The sequence below is a fragment of the Ursus americanus genome, chromosome X (genome assembly GCF_024610735.1).
Source record: "Ursus americanus isolate L20-20 chromosome X, mUrsAme1.1.p, whole genome shotgun sequence".
Lineage (NCBI taxonomy): Eukaryota > Metazoa > Chordata > Mammalia > Carnivora > Ursidae > Ursus > Ursus americanus.
Window position 1 is genome coordinate 76,020,916 of NC_142164.1, and position 19,728 is coordinate 76,040,643.

At 36.1% G+C, this 19,728-nt stretch overlaps 1 protein-coding gene across 6 annotated transcripts in view; it reads right to left on the minus strand.

Annotated features, from left to right (window-relative positions):
• Positions 1–318: 318 nt before the first annotated feature.
• RRAGB (Ras related GTP binding B) overlaps positions 319–19,728 on the minus strand; it is a 49,478-nt gene continuing 30,068 nt past the window's right edge. For 5 of the 6 annotated variants that reach the window (XM_045805159.2, XM_045805157.2, XM_045805155.2 and 2 more), the window contains 5 exons: positions 13,309–13,404; positions 11,012–11,134; positions 3,017–3,108; positions 1,827–1,942; positions 319–839 (listed from right to left, as the gene is read on the minus strand). In XM_045805159.2, coding sequence (XP_045661115.1) covers positions 742–839; positions 1,827–1,942; positions 3,017–3,108; positions 11,012–11,134; positions 13,309–13,404 — 525 coding nt within the window. In that variant the 3' untranslated portion in view covers positions 319–741. The remainder of the gene's footprint in view (positions 840–1,826; positions 1,943–3,016; positions 3,109–11,011; positions 11,135–13,308; positions 13,405–19,728) is intronic. The other variant, XM_045805162.2, reaches the window with a different exon arrangement.

Genomic DNA, 19,728 nt, shown 5'->3' on the forward strand with positions numbered 1-19,728 from the left:
TCAGGCCTACATTACTGCCACAGCTTCCCCAAATACCACCAGTCAGCCCATACAGTCTAGGTTAATTTTCTTTCAAAATTCCTTTCACGTAATTCCCCTTCTCAAAAGCCTATAATGGTTTCCTATTTCTTATCACATTATATCTAAACTCTTCTACCTAACTTTAAGGCTATAATCTGGCTCCATCCTTCCATTCAACTTTATTCTGTAATATTTCCCAAACAGCACAACCCCTCTCCCTAGGATAACTGTGAAATTCATTTACTCTTTCTTAGGGAAAAGTTGAAGAAACAAGGAAAAGAAAAACAGACACTGAAATCCCTAACAGCAAAGTTTATTTATATTTCAAGTTAAGGAATATTTTTAATGCATGCTGAGAAAACAGTAATATTCCAAACTTACAGGTTGCTATCTGATAAGGAATACAAGATGATGTTGGGAAAGGCTTTGGCATACACAACTATTAGAACCAGGCTATCAGAACACACACTATTAGAATCTTGTTATCAGAACTTACATATCACATAATTTTATGTCACATCAAGTCCACGAACAGCTCATCTTCTAACTTCTTACTGGCTATTTCAGTAAATAGCATTCAAGGTTAAACATTAAGACTAGAGAGTAGGAAAGAAATACAGAAATGGTAAGCATCACATTTCAGAGCCTACATATACGAATACATTAACATTAATTAAGAAACAGTATTTCAAAATTTTTTGAAACAACATTTGGCAATGTTTAGCGCATGAGAAGACACTGCTTTGGTCCATCCACCCTTTCCAGCTTTTCAAAGTGTTTTCTGGCATTGCGGATGTTGATCAGAGTAGCGGCAGAAGCTGAGGGTAGGGGTGGAGGAGACAGCCAACAGAATAAGTACAGGCAGCCAAAGTAATGTCTGACTAATAAAAACAAATAAACTCTCTCAACATATGTCACAGAGAACATATAGGAATAGGAGATCCCAGGTTAACCATGACTTAATTTTTCTGAATAAGTAGACTTATTTATATTCTAAATACTACGTTTCTAAAATAAAATTTCAAAATCTTTTAGTTTGTTTTACTTTTAGAATAAAACCCATTATCTTATGTTGTATTTTAATATTAACCTAAGGTAGGAAAAGTGAGTGGATCAGAGATAATTTAAACTTCTGGGAACATCCTAGAAATATTAAACTAACGAAACATTGAACATTATATTAAAAACCAATGATGTACTATACCTTGGCTAAGTGAACTTAAAAAAAAGAAATACTGCTAGAACCTTTATTTCAGTGGGTATGATAAATATGGCTATTATGTCATGGAAGTACCAAATACCTCCCTTTATACCCATAACACAAAAGGGAATATGGTACTTAGGAATATACAATGACATATAAAATGGTTCAATATTTAGTAGTTCAGAACTTTGATTAGTCTTTTAAAAATGTTCATATATGAAGCATAAATCATACATTTGGGTTCTCTTTAAAATCCCTAGATTTAGTAACTTCATTTTTGAAATACCTTGAAGTAAAAACAAAATACCCTAGAGTCTAAATTATTTTTAAGCTTCAAAATATAAGTCTATGAAACAAAAAACTACTTACTACTAGTACTATTTTAAAATAGCTTTTTTATTGTGGTAAATAATACATAACAAAAAAATTACCATATTAAACATTTCAAAATATACAGGTCAGTGGCATTAATTATATTCATACTGCTATACAACCATCCCCACTACAAAATGTTTTTTTATTATCTAATAAAGTACTACCTCTAGGGCAATTAGTTTAAAGAATGTGGCTTTAAACCTATGTCAGCTAAGTTTAAACTTACGAATGGATGGATCGGACATCACAACCATCACATAAGTGTTGGAGGTAAAGATGTCAATGAAAGCAGCAAAGTTAGAATTTCTGACTTCCATGCTCTGAAAAGAAGCAGCTAGTTTGCTATAAGAGAAATAAGTAAAAGAAGTAAAGAACATAAAATAATATCAATATAAAACATTCTTACCTTTTATGTTAAACATTTCATACCATTATACCTTGATTCACCACTTCATTAAGATAATTAATCACTAACCCCACTTTGTCTTCCAAGGAAACTTTCATGCTAAATTTAGTATGTTTTGGAAAGTGACTTAGACAGAAAGTGAATTAGGGCTTGATATTGACTGTCAAATGGGCTTAGACCCAGATCCATGTTAAAATATCATGTTACAAAAGATTTCTCTAATATTTAAGAAGCTTAAGTTGAAATTTTCCTATCATTGTGATTAATAACTGTATTTTTTGAACGTTAGTTATATTGAAATTCAAGAAATGATCTCATTTCTTCAAAAACAAACAAGATAATTATATTTGCATGTCATTTGCTATTTCTTCTTAAAAATGTAGGCATAAACATGCCAGTAAGTCTCAGAGAGTGCTAAGGCATAAAAAGAGTAAATTTATACCTGTACTTATACCTGTCCTATTGTCTGGGCATCAAAGTTTTACCAGGATAAGAATTTTGCTGATTAAATCTTTACTAAATTATAACTTTCCACCATTCTTTCTTCCTATATTCACAATGCTATGATTCAAACTGTATTTTATCAAAGGTGAGACATCATGGTTAGGCATTTCTAGAATCTATTCTGTACTATTCCTGAATCATTACCTCGCTATTTTAATTACTGTAGTTTTATAGTAAATCTTATTATTTGGTAGGGTAAATACTCCTTTCTTCTTTTTCAAAACTCTCTTGGACATTTTCTGTTTATTTCTTCCTAAATAGTATCAAGTATCTCGAAAGGGTATTCTGTTTAGTTATTTTTCACATGCTTCTTCTCTAACAGTTGAGTTTGCATTAAAGGACAATGACTTTTACCTCAGTCAATTACAGGCTCCCTTAAAGGTTAACTTTCTTTTCAATTAAATGAACTTTTCTGAATATAGAAATGCAGTCTACTATAGTTATTTGAACCTCTCAAAAACGATAATTTCTTTCCAGACATAAAGAAATCACATAAGATTTCTTACCTGCAGCTCAGCTTAAACTGTTTAATAATGTTGCTGATTTTCTCAAATCTGTGGGCATCACGCTGCTCTTTACACTGATAGTGAGAAATCACCTACGAAAAAGAGCAATGCCTTTAAATATGCAATGTAGTCATATCACCCTCTTCTACCTACTCCTCAAGGCAGACCTCTGTCAGTCTCCTGGTCACCCTGATTTTCAGGGTAGACTTGGCACCTGGCTTAATGTCTCTTCTTTCCCATATCATGTCAATGTTCTGCATAATTTCAACATCCCTATGGATAACCAATATAGTAGTGTTTGGTTATAATTTTATTAGAGCATTAAAGTATTATCTATTTTGGTTCAGTGTTGTTCTTCCTCACTTATTTTAATCATTAAATGTTCATCTTATTTCAATATTTCACAGCATGTTTTTGGTTAAATAAGTACTAATTAAAAAGGAAAAATATAAAATTTTTAGCTGTTCTTCACAAGGACCTAATGTATTGATTTTAATGAAGGCTATAACTTCATTATGTAACTTTGGTATTACATTTAAAAATCTTAATTATGCAGTGAAGCAAGCCCCCGCCTGTCCCCACCTCTTTCTTATCAGTATCCTCTCCATGCTCCTAGCTGAGTGTCCCATGGGGCCTGAAGTGTTTACTTTGAAACAGTGTTCAAAGCAGGACCATAAAGCATAAAGCAGGATTTTTTCCATAGCTGCGTGGATAGGTAGCTAGTAATTATGGAATAAGACTGTGGTTCTATTTTGTTGGTTTTCAAAACTGAGGGCAGGATTAGGAAGAACGGTCAGGGGCATTCACATTGCACTGCTACAGGTCTAATTCTTAGACTGGCCGAGACACACAAGAGTGAAAATATTTGCCAAGAATGTTTTCATTAATTAAGAATGAATGCTGGAGGTTCAAATACGATCAGATACCATTGTAGTTTCAACTACAAATGATGCTGACTGATGATGCAGCAGCATATTATAATCATGAACTGTGAGGCAGCTTCCAGGAAACCAAAGTCCTTGGGTTCCAAAGGGAATCTTTGGGTTCCAGAGGTTACAAAGCTGCAATTTAAAGGAATTGATGGAAGGGCACCACCCATCCTGGAGCCTATGGCTTAATTTGACTCAACACTGGAAACCTCACCCAGCCTGGACATGGACAGGATTGACACTGAAAGCTCTTTCCCAATTCTGTGCATGGTGGTGCATGGCTGTTCTTATTCAGTGGAGTAATTTGCCTGGTTAATTCCTATAATGAACAAAACTCTGGCATGCTAACTAGTACATGACTCCCAAGCTAGAAGCACCCAAATGCATAAAGCAGTTAATAACAAACATAAAGGAACTAATCAATAATAATACAATAATAGTAGGGGATTTTATATCACACTTACATCAATGGACAGATCATCTAAACAGAAAATCAACAAGGGAACAATGGCTTTCAAAGACCTAATGTAACAGATGGATTTAATAGATATATTCAAAACATTCCATCCTAAAACAACAGAATACACATTCTTCTCAAGTGCACACAGAACAATCTCCAGAAGATATCACATATTAGCCCACAAAACAAACCTCAACAAATTCAAGAATACAGAAATCACACCGTGTGTATTTTCTGACCACAATGCTATGAAACTAGAAGTCAACCACAAGAAAAAAATGGGAAAGACCACAAATACATGGAGGTTAAATGACACACTACTAAACACTGAATGAGTCAACCAAGAAATCAAAGAAAAAATTAAAAAGTACATGGAAACAAATGAAAATGAAAACACAATGGTCCAGATCCTCTGGGATGCAGCAAAACCAGTTCTAAGAGGGAAGTTTATAGCATTACAAGCCTACCTCAAGAAGCAAGAAAAATCTCAAATAAACAAGCTAACCGAGGTATAAAAAGAACAACGAAACAAAACCTAAGCCAGCAGAAGGAAGGAAAAAATAAAAATTAGAGCAGAAATAAATGATAAAGACATATAAAAAACAACAGAACAGATCAATGAAACCAGTAGCTGGTTCTTTGAAAAAGTTAATAAAATTGATAAACCTTTAAGCCAGACTTATCACGAAAAAAAGAGAAAGGACCAAAATAAATAAAATCATAAATGAAAGAGGAGAAAAAACAACCAACCATACAATCATAAAAGAGTATTATGAAAATGACAACGCAGAAGAAATGGATAAATTCCTAGAAACATATAAACTACCAAAACTGAAACAGGAAGAAATAGAAACCTTGAACAGCCTGATAACCAGGAAAGAAATGGAATCAGAAATAAACAAAAGTCCAGGGCCAGATGGCTTCACTGGCAAATCCCTCTAAACAATTACCTCTAAAATTCCTCTAAAAAATTACCTTAGGTGAATTCCACTAAACATTTAAAGAAAAGTTAATGCCTATGGTTCACAGTATTCCAAAAAATAGAAAAAGAAGAAAAACTTCTAAATTCATTCTATGAGGCCAGTATTACCCTGATAGCAAAACCATATAAAGACATCAATAAAAAGAGAACTACAGGTCAATATCCCTGATGAACATAGATGTAAAAATTGCCAACTAAATACCAGCAAAATGAATTCAACAATACATTAAAAAAATCATTCACCAGCCTATAGGCTGGTGATGGGTAGTAAGGAGGGCACGTATTGCATGGTGCACTGGGTGTTATACGCAAGTAATGAATCATGGAACTTTACATCAAAAACTAGGGATGTACTGTATGGTGACTAATATAATAAAAAATATTATTAAATAAAAAAATCATTCACCATGATCAAATGGGATTTATTCCTGGGTTACTAGATTAGTTCAATATTTGCAAATCAATCAACATGATACATCACATTAATAAGAGAAAGGGTACTATATGATCATTTCAATAGACTCAAAGCATTTGACAAAGTACAACATTATTTCATTATAAAAATCCTCAACAAAGTAGGTTTACAGAGAATATACCTCAACATAATAAAGGCCATACATGAAATGCTGACAGCTAACATCATCCTTAATGGGGAAAAACTGAGAGCTTTCTCCCTAAGGTTAGGAACAATTGGGACATGGATGTCCACTCACACCACTTTTATTCAACATAGCACTGGAAGTCCTAGCCACAGCAATCAGACAGCAAAAAGGAAAAAAAGCCATCTAAATTGGTAAGGAAGACATAAAACATTGACAACTGGCAGAGGACATGAAACTATATATATGGAAAACCTGAAAAACTGCACCAAAAAACTGCTAGAACTGATAAATTTATTAAAGTCACAGGATACAAAATCAGTGTACAGAAATCTCTTGCACATCTATATACCAATAATGAAGCAGCAGAAAGAGAAATTACAAAAGCAACACCATTTATAATTGCAACAAAAATATGAAGATACCTAGGAATAAACCTAGCCAAAGAGATGAAAGACTTGTACTCTGAAAACAATGAAACACTGATAAAAAAAATTGAAGAGGACACAAAGAAATGGAAAAACACTGCATGCTCAGGGACTGGAAGAGCAAATCTTGTTAAAATGTCCATACTACCCAAAGCAATCTACACATTTAATGAAATCTCTATCAACATACCAACAATTTTTCACAGAAAGAGAAGAAACAATTTTAGTATTTGTATGGAACCATAAAAGACTGCGAATAGACAAAGGAATCTTGAAAAAGAAAAGCAATGCTGGAAGCATCACAATTCTGGACTTCAAGTTATATTACAAAGCTGTAGTGATCAAAACAGTATGGTAATGGCACAAAAACAGACACAGAGAGCAATAGAAGAGAACAGAATAGAACAGAATAGAAAATCCAGGAATAGGGGCGCCTGGGTGGCACAGCGGTTAAGCGGCTGCCTTCGGCTCAGGGTGTGATCCCGGCGTTATGGGATCGAGCCCCACATCAGGCTCCTCCGCTAGGAGCCTGTTTCTTCCTCTCCCACTCCCCCTGCTTGTGTTCCCTCTCTCGCTGGCTGTCTCTATCCTGTCGAATAAATAAATATTTAAAAAAAAAGAAAATCCAGGAATAAATCTACAATTATATGTTCAGGAGGAAAAAACATATAATGGGGAAAAGACAGTCTCTTCAACAAATGATGTTGGGAAAACTGGACAGCAACATGCAAAAGAATGAAACTGAACCACTTTCATACACCATACACAAAAGGATGAAAGACCTAAATGTGAGACCTGTAACCATAAAAATCTCAGAAGAGAACAGAAGCAGTAACTTCCTTGACATCAGTCATATAATCCTGTTGCTAGATATGTCTCCTGAAGCAAGGGAAACAAAAGCAAAAATAAACTACTGGGACTACATCAAAATTAAAAGCTTCTGCACAGCAAAGGAAACAATCAACAAAACTTAAAAGCAACTTACGGAATGGGAGAAGATATTTGCAAATGACATATCTGATAAAAGATTAACACCCCCCCCAAAAAAAGAATTTCTATAACGTAACACCCCAAAAACTGAATAATCCAGTTAAAAAATGGGCAGAAGACATGAACAAACATTTCTCCAAAGACATACATATGGGCAACAGACACATGAGAAAATGCTCAACAGCATTGATCACCAGGAAAATACAAATGACACTACAGATAAAAAACTGGTATCCAAGATCTACAAAGAACTTCTCAAACTCAATACACAAGAAACAAACAAATCATAAAATGGGCAGAAGATATGAAGACACTTTTCCAATGAAGACATACAAATGGCTAGCAGACACATGAAAAAATGTTCAAAATCATTAGCCATCAGGGAAATTCAAATCAAAACCACACTAAGACACCACCTTATGCCAGTTAGAATGGCAAAAATTGACAAGGCAAGAAACAACAATTGTTGGAGAGGATGTGGAGAAAAGGGATCCCTCCTACATTGTTGGTGGGAATGCAAGTTGGTACAGCCACTCTGGAAAACAGTGTGGAGTTCCCTTAAAAAGTTAAAAATTGAGCTACCCTATGACCCAGCCATTGCACTACTGGGTATTTACCCCAAAGATACAGACGTAATGAAGAAAAGGGCCATATGCACCCCAATGTTCATAGCAGCATTGTCCACAATAGCTAAATCATGGAAGGAGCCAAGATGCCCTTCAACAGATGACTGGATTAAGAAGTTGTGGTCCATATATACAATGGAATATTACTCAGCTATCAAAAAGAACGATTTCTCGACATTTGCTGCAACATGGACGGCACTGGAGGAGATAATGCTAAGTGAAGTAAGTCAAGCAGAGAAAGACAATTATATGGTTTCTCTCATCTATGGAACGGAAGAAGTAGGAAGATCGGTAGGAGAAGAAAGGGATAAAGAAAGGGGGGGCACTCAGAAGGGGGAATGAAGCATGAGAGACTATGGACTCTGAGAAACAAACTGAGGGCTTCAGAAAGGAGGGGGCGGAGGAATGGTATAGGCTGGTGATGGGTAGTAAGGACGGCACGTATTGCATGGCGCACTGGGTGTTATATGCAACTAATGAATCATCGAACTTTACATCAAAAACCAGGAATGTACTGTATGGTGACTAACATAATATAATAAAAATATTATTATAATAATAAAAAAAGAAAATACAAATCAAAACTACAATGAGCTATCACCTCACAGCTGTTAGAATGGCTAATTTGAACAACACAAGAAACAACAGGTGTTGGCGAGAATGTGGAGGAAAAAGAACTTTCTTGCACTGTTGGTGGGAATGCAAACTGGTGCAGCCACTCTGGTAAACAGTATGGAGCTTCCTCAAAAAGTTATAAACACAACTACCTTATGATCCAGGAATTGCAGCACTGGGTGTTTATCCAAATAATACAAGAACAAATTTAAAGGGATATATACACCCACCCCTAAATTTATAGTAGCATTATTTACAATAGCTAAGATACAGAAGCAGCCCCACTGTCCATCAAAAGATGTCACACACACACACACACACACACACACACACACACACACACACACATGAATATTACTCAGCCATAAAAAAGAATGAAATCTTGCCATTTGCAACGACATGGATTGAGTTGGAGAGTACTATCCTGAATGAATAAGTCAGTCAGAGAAAGACAAATACCATATGATTTTACTGACATGTGGAATTTAAGAAACAAACACACAAAGGGAGAAAATAAGAAAGTGAGAGTGACAAATCAAGAAACATACTTTTAATTATAGTGAACAAACTGATGGTTACTAGAGGGCAGATAGGTGGGGGGGATGGATTCAACAGATGATAGTGATTAAGAAGTGCAGTTGTGGTGATGAGCACAGTGTGATGTATGGAATTGTTGAATCCCTATATTGTATACCTGAAACTAATATAACACATATGTTAACTGGAATTAAACATTTAAAAAATTATAAATAAAATAAGCATTAAAAACAATAATAATCTTAACTAAAGGATTCCCATCTATGAGGATTTACTATTTATAAATAAACTTATTCATTATGGACATCCATGTTAGCTAAAAATACTTCCCCTAACACCTTCAGATTTTAATAAAACCATGTATTTTCTACGGAATGAATAGTCAGATATAATGTTTCTAGTAGGAAGCAAAAGTGAATTGCTCGCCAGAAGAAAATTCACAGGGCAATTTACTGAAACCATGTGAAACTTTCAAAACGTAATTCCTAGACCAATGATGGAACAGGGTGCTTGCTTGACTTCAACCTCCTCAGTGAAAATGGTCCATCACAACTAATCTTGGTCTTCAAGAGAAGCCAAAGCCACCTGTTACTGTTAGTGAGGAATAGGGAGCTTAGATTAGATTAGGTTAACCTCTATGATCATATGTGGTAGATAAGGCAGGAGAATGGGATTTTGCCATGCCATGTACACCAAGATGTTCAGAATAGCTCACTTGTTTGTTGCTTTTTACATTATCAGCAAAAGAGGCCCCTGCCAGTGGGTTGAGGCAGAAAGACACTCTAGTTATGACTCCTTGCCACAGCTGTACCACTTAGAAGGAAGTATGACTCACAAACATGGCTACTGTTACAAACAGTGTTTCCACAAAGGAAGGAGTAAAAATCAGTCTGCATTCTCTGCCCTCTGTTGTTAAAATAGCAAAAGGAACCAACATTTAATAGTTTGCTGAGTATATGCTAACCTTTGCATTAGGCCTTAACATTATATTGTCCCATTTTAACCCACACAATAAACTTATGATATGGATATACTTTCTCCATTTTATAGAAGGGGAACCAAGTTCAGAGATTTAGAAATGTGTTTTAAAATCAACAGGCATTAAATGAATGAATGAATGAATGAATGAATGAAAGAAATCACCAGGCACTGGTAGAGCTCAGAAACAAATTATTTACTGTGAGTTGTTCTTACAGTTATACTTATTAAACTGATCAGCAATTCCTTATGCAGCGCTTTGTGACATCTCAAATTTGTTATTGTTCTTTAAAATTTTACTACAAATAAAATATTGCATCCCCCTCGGGGCCATATACACAGTAGGCTCTATAGTTAAGCTGAATTTATATAAGAAAAATAAAAATACCAAGGTGCCTCTTTCCCCTTCCACCTCTCCACCTGAATTCTTAGTTATGTCACCAAGATGACCATTACACCTCTCCCATGTTAAAAGTCTTCAAATAAATCTTTTGGAGAAAGGAGTGGGATGAGAATTTTCTGAAAAGGAAAATACCCCTCATTTCACAATAAAAGTCAATAGGAATTTAGGAATCCTTTAGCACAAATGAATTATTAGCAGAAATAATCTAAACTCTACAATAAGGCGTACTTGTAAAAATCTAAGTTTTACTAACTACTACAGAGCTATACACCAAAGGACTTCTTTCAGGTCACTTGCTAACAATACTACTTTGTAAATAAAGTTATACATGCTGATGTAATAACAAGAGGGAAAAAGGTTTTTCCTGAAAGTAGCAAAATGTTGTTCTCTGTTGCTGGACAGAAGAAGGTTAAGTGTGAAGTACATCTGCAGAGCAGAAATTTCTCACCAGAAAAGTAGCTCTTTCAAACAAAAGCACTTCATCAGCCTCGATAATTTCAGCAAAATTCCTTAGGTTCATTTCCAGCTGCTGAACATTGGGAATCAGCTGATAAACAATGCTGGACCAAGCCTAACAGAACAGAAGTACAGTGTAATATTACCAACAGGTAGCCAGTCGCAGACCTTTGCAAATGAGTAAGTACATTATAACGTATGGACAGCAAAATATGGTAATAGTTGAGTCCCAAACAAATACTGGCAACAAATATGATATAACACAAATAAAATGAGAAGATGAAGCTAATATTTGATTTTTATTCTTCAGCTGGAATTTCTTAAAGTTTTAAACACTTATAAAATGCTGGAGAAACTTCTTTCCATTGATAATTTAAAAAAAATAATAATTTAATTCCATCATGTTTGCCTAAAGAATAATTAAAAACTCTGATCTACTGGGCCAAATAAAAAGTTTCTAATCCAGCCATTCAACAAATATTTAAGTCCAATAATGTAGACTGCTCTAAGGATCAGAACTTAATAATGCTATATGATCAGAACTTAATGCATACTTAACATAAATCTAAGAATCAATTTTGTAAAAATATCAGTCACATGGAAAAATGGCCCCTCCCAATGGGATAACATACAAAAGAAATTACAAGAGAAATTAGTGGCATTATCATTCCAAAAGGTTTATTGTCAGCTATATAAATTATTGATCCAATTGAATTAAAAATGGTCCATTGTTGTGTTTCCCTAAAATAGACTTTATCCAGAGAAGTATGACTAACATAAAGAGTTGGAATTTACCATACCCTCCCTCTATTCTCTTAAGGCTCTTTTATTTGCATTTCCATTGTAATAATTCCTTCTAATTTGTCTAGTAAGCTGTACAATGTTCTTCTCTCCCCTACTAGAGGGCAGGAACCTGGTCTTAGTCATTTGTGTGTCCAAAAACATCAAGCAGATATGCAATGAGTGCTTGTAGAATAAAACAATATAAAAATTTAAGTCAGCTCTATGCAACATTGATGTAAGAGATAGTAGTGCTATGTCTCTGTTCCAATTAGTTTTATTACTCAAGCATGGGGGTTCAGGTTCCAAGTTCCCAGGTCGGTGTTAATGTCACTGCTGAATTTACCTTGGAGAAGGCACCAAAGCTAACCACAGCAGAGACATTGTCACTCACAGCAGTGTTGTGATTAGCCAATTGTCTTTGGTCGTGTTATGTATTGCCATCCTTCACACCGCAGTTGGTTCTTATCAGTGCGTCATGTCCATCCTTATTCACGGTTACCTGTTCTATGGGAATAAGGCTTTGAGAGAAATTCGGCCCAAATTAATCTAAAGCAGTATTTCCTAGACAGGTATCTCAAAATGATCTGTTATAAGAGTGAGGCTGGGTCAACATAATATTGGGAAAAAATGAATTAGTTTAAAAAATAAATCAATGGTTTCTCCTTGGCAAATCAGGTTTCTGTGCTTCTCTGGTTGTAGATACTTGTCAGATGCAGTTGATACTGAGGCTGTAGCTACCAATGACAGAGAAGGATGCTTTCCCACCCACAGTCAGACTTGTCAATGGATACTAGCAGCAGTCTGAAGGAAAGGTCTGACCACTAAAGGACCCCAAAGAAGCCAGTCTTTCAAATCACTAGATCTCGTAGGAGAAAGAGAGGAAGCAGGATAAGGAGCCTATGCGCTAATAAGGTGATTTCAGCTTAGTCCGTAACACAGCTATTGTTGTAACCTCTACAACTACTGCAAACAGTATGGTATTCATTCCAACAATGGAAACAATCCTGGTTGAAAGAATGCTAGTCCCCAATTTGGCATGAAAGTTGAAGATACCATATTCTAGGCATAAAGCATCTCATTATAAGACTCCTTTCTCCAATCTCTTCCCTAAATATTGTTATTCTATGCCATCCAAATGGAGGCAGACTAGTTTATATCCTGAAGAGGTACCTGAATATTATATATAGCTCCAATCAGCATTGAGACCACAACAGGTCACAATGGATGTTGGCCAAACCGCTGCTGTCACAAACATCAGTATGAAATTAATCATCATAAAACTGGATAATTCAGTGTGACTTGGTAGGTATCTCAACACAATCTAAGATCAAACCCAAAATCTCTTAAGGTTAAGTTTGATATTTTTCAAACAATATATCATAGATTATATATTTTTTTAATTCAACACATATAAACGGGTATGATAGAGTTTAAAATCTTTTAACAATACCCTTTTAGTTTTTTCTCATGTTCTTAAAATAAGGGAACTCAGGGAAACATACACACCTTATAAAGAGTTTCATCCCAGATAGATGTTCGGAAACAAGAACATTCCAATGGGCGAGACAACCGCCTCAGATCTTCTTCTCGCTCTTTAAAAATCTGAATTAAAAAGTCCACATATAGATCAGCATACAACAGCTCTTCTCTTCCATTGCAAAATCTGAGAAGTAATTATTTCAGTGTTTTAAACAGGAGCATTTCCTCGTTCCTCAGAGGAATTTTTCAGTGTGTACATTACTTCATGCACTAGGATGGCAGAAATTATTTCAGGTCAGGTCTAAAAGTACAACAGCTACTAAAATTCCTCAGGCCTCTGCTGCTTGTGCCGAGTACTCACTGAGAGCACTGTGTTGGGAAAAAAAATTTACCATACAGAGGAATGTTAATAAAATATATCTAACGGTCCAAATCAGCTAATCTGTGTCATTTTTAGATAGTGATATTGTAATTTTTTTAATAATAATTTTTTATTATGTTATGTTAGTCACCATACAGTATATCCTTAGTTTTTGATGTAATGTTCCATGATTGATTATTTGTGTATAACACCCAGTGCACCATGCAATACATGATAATGTAAATTAAAAGACTTTAACCTTTGTAGATACCTTTCTCTCACACAAATATATGCATACACTCATATATATTATTTCTGAATGGTCTGTATTTATTTGGCTATACAGATATAACTCCCCCACCACACACACAAACACAAATATCTATCTTGGATATGTATCTATGTACATATGCCCACATACACATTAAAGAATATCTATTTGTACAAATATATATCCACAGATATTTTCCATGACTGGGTGGATTTGTAGTGAGCTTGTGTACACACTGTGATAGTTAATTTTATGTATCAACATGGCTAGGCCACAGTACCCAGACATCTGATCAAACACCAGTTTAGATCTTATTGTGAAGTGTTTTTAAATGAGATTAATATTTATGTCAGTAGAGTAAGTAAAGCATATTCCCCTCCATAATGTGGGTTGGCTTTATGCAATTAACTGAAGGCCTTAAGAGACGAAGACCACCATCCCACAGGAAAGGGGAATTATGCCTCCAGCCTGACTTCTGACTTGCAATACAACAATTACTCTCTCCTGGGTCTCCAGCCTACCAGCCTGCCCTGCATATTTTGGACTTGCTAGTCTCAATAACTGTATAAGTCAATTCTTTAAAAACTAATCAATCAATCTATCAGCCAATCCCTCTCTTTACACACACACACACACACACACACACACACACACACACACACACACTTACTGGTTCTGTTTATCTGGAGAACCCACACACATACAGAGGGAAATACCCTAGCCACTCTGACTTCAAGACTTGGAAGTTTGAATCTTTAATGAAATGGAGTATACTTTTTTTAATTGAGTTTAAAATCCCACAAAGAAGATTAATATATTTTTGAGGACATATAAGCATGTAAGAAACAATAAGTTGATTAATAAATAATGAAAAGTAATTTTAAAAATCCATAAGGATGTCATTTGTTGGAATGCTCTGTTTTTCTATTGCAAATTGGGCCAGGGAATATAATAATTTTTAAAGGAAACAGAACAGAAAACAAAACAACAGCAAGAATAACAATAACACAGCCCTCAGAGTCTCAAGACCCAACCTACATACAGGATTTTCTGCTGAATTACAATGGAATTAATACTTAGTGAGAAAAAGAGAGGGAGAAGGAAGAAAGACTAGATACTCAAAAGGACAGAATCCTGTCAAGTCATTTGTGAAAGCCTGCAAGCTTACTTAGAAACACCAAAACATGCCCAAACACTGAAGAAACACTGAAGGCAATACTGTAACTAGTTATAGAATAAAAGTATTCCTAACCACAGCTGCTACCAAGAAAAAAAAATCCTTTAAATAAAGGGTATCCTTAGACTCCTAGGCTCTAATCCAAAAAGGAACAGAATTCTTCTACATCACCAAAATATTCTAAAACTGCTTTTTCTACTGTTATCCTTAGAGGATCTTATCTTTCAGCTTAGACTTTACAATCAAATCCTCTTATTTTATACTGTATAAAAACTAAAGCTGAACTATATATTTGTCCCTTGCCAGTCTTGGGGTCTCATAGCTAACTAGGAGTCCGTTCTTTCTACTGTGTCCTCTTTGGTTTAACTTTATGTGTACTAATCCCCATGCTAGAAAAGAGGGCAAAGATACCATATCACTGCAATTAAAAGGGACTTGGCATTGAGTTCAACACAGTGTGACTGGCACTTTCATTGGTGCATATGTGTTTCCTAAGCCAACCCAGTGATAGCTATAATCTTTTCTCATCTCACCCCTGGTGGGTCTTCTAGCCTGGACAATAACTGCCTATTCTGAAGGACAATAAAACAGGGGCAACAAACATAAAGATATATAAAGGAGGATATACATGGGGAAAGTGGTGGAGTAGGAGGATACTAAGCTCACGTTGTCCCACAGACATGCATATATAACAGCCACATCAGTGCCAACAACCCAGAAAATGACCCAAAGACTGGCAAAACAGACTTTCCACAGCTGATCATAGAGAGAAGAACACACTGAAAAGGGTAGGAGGGGCAGAGATGTGGGGAACCAAACTCTCAGCCAGACTAACAAATGGGAGGGATACCAAAAGAATGAAGAAGGGAGAGCAGCAGACCCACACCCCAGACATAGGTGCACTAGATGCATTAGGAAGATGAGTCCCCATAACATTTGGCTTTGAAAACAAGCAGAGCTTAACTTTGTGAGCTTTTATAACCAGGGAGCTTAACTTCATTTACTTTAAAATCAGTTGGCTCAGCTCTGGGAGAGCTGGACGGCAATAGGAAATTAAGTCTTCATCCTCAAAGAGCCATCATATCAAACATCCACTGAGATACAGCATAGAAGCAACAGTGTGAAAAGTGCCTAGGGTACACATGAAAGAGGTTTATTTACTAATCTTAGGACATATGAAAGAGGGCAAGCGATCTTTAGGAGACTTCTCCAAGAACAAAAGAACTGGTGGGTGCCATTTCTCTCTGCACCCCCCAAGCCTAGTTAGCTGGACACTTGCAGAAAACACCACAGGCACTCTCCACTTTCCTTGCTAAAACTATGTACCTGACCACCACAATCTCCTGCAGATCCATCCTATCCAACCTGCCCCACACAGCAGGAGTCCCTCCAAAGCAGCTCCTGCATGTCTCATCCTGCAAGGAGCCCTGGCAGTGGCCAGGACCATTCCAAAGTGACTCCTGCCTTGAAGAGAAGGGATGATAACAATAAACACAGCCCCAGCAGCCAAACCTTATAACTGGTAGTGCAAAGAGAGTGCCCTGTCAAAAAGTACATCTGCAGCCCCTGCAGGAATCTGGCCTGACTCCTGGCCCTACACACCAACAAAAACCTCTCAGGGGACAAAGCAGGGAGAGCATCCTGCAGGTTGGTGCTTCTGTAGCTCCTGCAAACATGCTGAGGGCAGGCATCTGGTCTGACTGCTGAAACCATCCAATGATAAGTCCACCGCAGCCTCAGACTAACTGCTAACAGGACCAAATCCTACCCAGTATGCACAACAGGCAAAGCAGGCCATTGTAGCATACTGATCTGAAGGCAAACACAGCTCAAACAGAAGAGTAGGGTGCACACAATCCACATAGGAGAAACTCCTGTAGCACCTGGTTCTGTTAAAAAGGGGACATTGTGATGTACTATATGGTGACTAACATAACATAATAAAAAATTTTTAAAAAAGGGGACATTGTACTACAGGCCACCAAAGGATCTTTTCTTCATTAGGCCATTACTTTCAATATCAGGAGACATAACTGATGATGTTCCTAATACACAGAAACAAACACAGAAAGTCAGATAGAATGAGACAGATGAATATGTCCCAAATGAAAAAAACAGGACGAAACAACAGCAAAACAGCTAAATGAAATGATAAGCAATATGTGTGATAAAGAGCTCAAAAAATGGTCATAAAATACTCACTGAATTTCAGAAAAGAGTGGGGATCTCAGTGAGATCCTCAACAAAGAGACAGAAAAGCAAATAAGAAATGAAGAACTCAATAACTGAAATTAAAAATACACAAGAGGGAATCAGTAACAGACTAGAGGAGGCAGAAGAATGGACCAGAGAGCTGGAACACAGAGTAGGTAATAGAAAGCAACTAAACCTAAGAGCAAAAAAAAAGGAAAAATAAAAAATAAGAATAGGTTAAGGAAATTCAGCAACATAATCAAGTGTAATAACACATTATAGGGATTCCAGAAGACAGAAGGGGCAGAAAATTTATTTGAAGAAATAATAGCTGAAAAATTCCTTAATCTGGAGAAAGAAACAGATATCTAGATCCAGGAGGCCCAGACAGCACCCAAAAAACCAACCTGAGGAAGCCGACACAAAGACACATAAAAATTAAAATGGCAAAAAGTAGTGATAAAGAGAGAATTTTAAAAGCAGCATGAGAAAATTATACACAAAGGAAATCTGATAAGGCTATCTACTGCTTTTTCAGCAGAAACTTGGCAGACCAGAAGGCAGTAGCAGGACATATTCCAAGTACCAAAGGGAAAAAATCTACAACCAAGAATACTTTACCCAGCAAGTAATCATTTAGAATAGAAGGAGAGAGAGAGTTTCCTAGACAAACAAAAGTTAAAGGAGTTCATCACTAAACCAGCCTTCCAATAAAAGTTAAAGGGAATTCGTTGAGGGGGAAAAAAAGGCCATAATCAGGAGAAAGAAAATTATGAAAGGAAAACATTTCATAGGTAAATACAAATATAATGAAAGTAGTAGACTAATCACTTGCAAAATCAGTATGGAGGTTAAATGCAAAATGAATAAAATCAATTACAGCTATAAAAATCAATCTATGGATTCACAAAATAAAAAGATACAAATTATGACATTGTATACATAAAACATTTGTTGGAGGGGAGTAAAAATTTAGTACTTTTAGAACGGGTTCAAATTTAAATGACCATCAACTTAATATAGACTGCTATATGCATCAGATGTTATATACGAGCTTAATGGTAACCACAAATCAAAAACCTATAATAGATAACCAAAAAAAGGAGAAAGGGTAATCTAAGCACATCATTAAAGAAAGCCATCAAACCATAAAGGAAGAGAGAAAGAGAAGAAAAAAAGACACAGAAAAAGTACAAAAACTGTAAAACAAAAAACAAAATGACAATAAGTACATACCTAACAATAATTACATTGAATTTAAATGGACCAAATACTCCAATCAAAAGACACAGGGTGACTGAATGTATAAAAAGCAAGACCCATCCATATGCTGCCTACAAGAGACTCACTTCACACACCTAAAGACTGTGTGCAGGTTGAACGTGAAGGGATGGAAAAACATTAACCATGAAAATGGAAAGTGAAAACAAAGATGGGATAGCAATGCTTATATCAGACAAAAAAGACTTTAAAACAAACACTGTACAATGAAGCACACTACATTATGATTAAGGGAACAATCCAACAAGAGGATAGAACTATTATAAATATGCACTCAACATGGGAGTACCTAAATACATAATGAAACATAAACGCAGGTGTGCATGGGTGACTCAGTGTGTTGAGTGTCCAACTCTTGGTTTCAGCTCAGGTCATGATCTCAGGGTTGTGAGATCAAGCTCTGTGCTCAGGGTCCACATGGAGCCTGCTTAGGGTTCTCTCTCTCCCTCTCCCTCTGCACCCCCTGACCCACTCACACTCTTGTTCTCTCTCTTTTAAAAAGAAAGAAAAGAAACATAAACACATAAACATAAACATAAAGACAAGCATTGAGAGTAATAAAATAATAGTAGGGGACTTTAACACCCCCACTAACATCGATGGATAGATCACCCAGAGAGAAAATCACCAAAAAACAGTGGACACTGGACCAGATATAACTAACAGATACACTCAGAACATTCCAACCTAAAACAGCAGAATACACTCTTTTAAAGTGCACATGGAACATTTTCCAGAATAGATCACAATATGCCACAAAACAAGTCTCAATAAATTAAAAAGGAGTGAAAGCATATTATGCATATTTTCTGACCACAATGGTACAAAACTAGAAATCAATCACAAGAAAAAATCTGGAAAGAACACAAATAGACGGAGGATAAATGACATGGTACTAAATAATGATGGGTCAATAAAGATAAAAGAGAAAATCAAACAACTACATGGAGCCGGTTCAAAGGTGGCAGAGGAGCAGGAGACCTAAAGTTCGTCTGGTCCCAGGAATTCAGCTAGAGAGCTAACAAACTATTCTGAATACCAGTGAACGCAACTGGAGAATGAAGAAAAGAGTAGCAGAAACTCTATGAACAGAAAAGTGACCACTTTCTGATAGGAAGAGAAAAGATGGTGGAGGACTAGGGGACCCCTTTCTCAGCTGGTCCA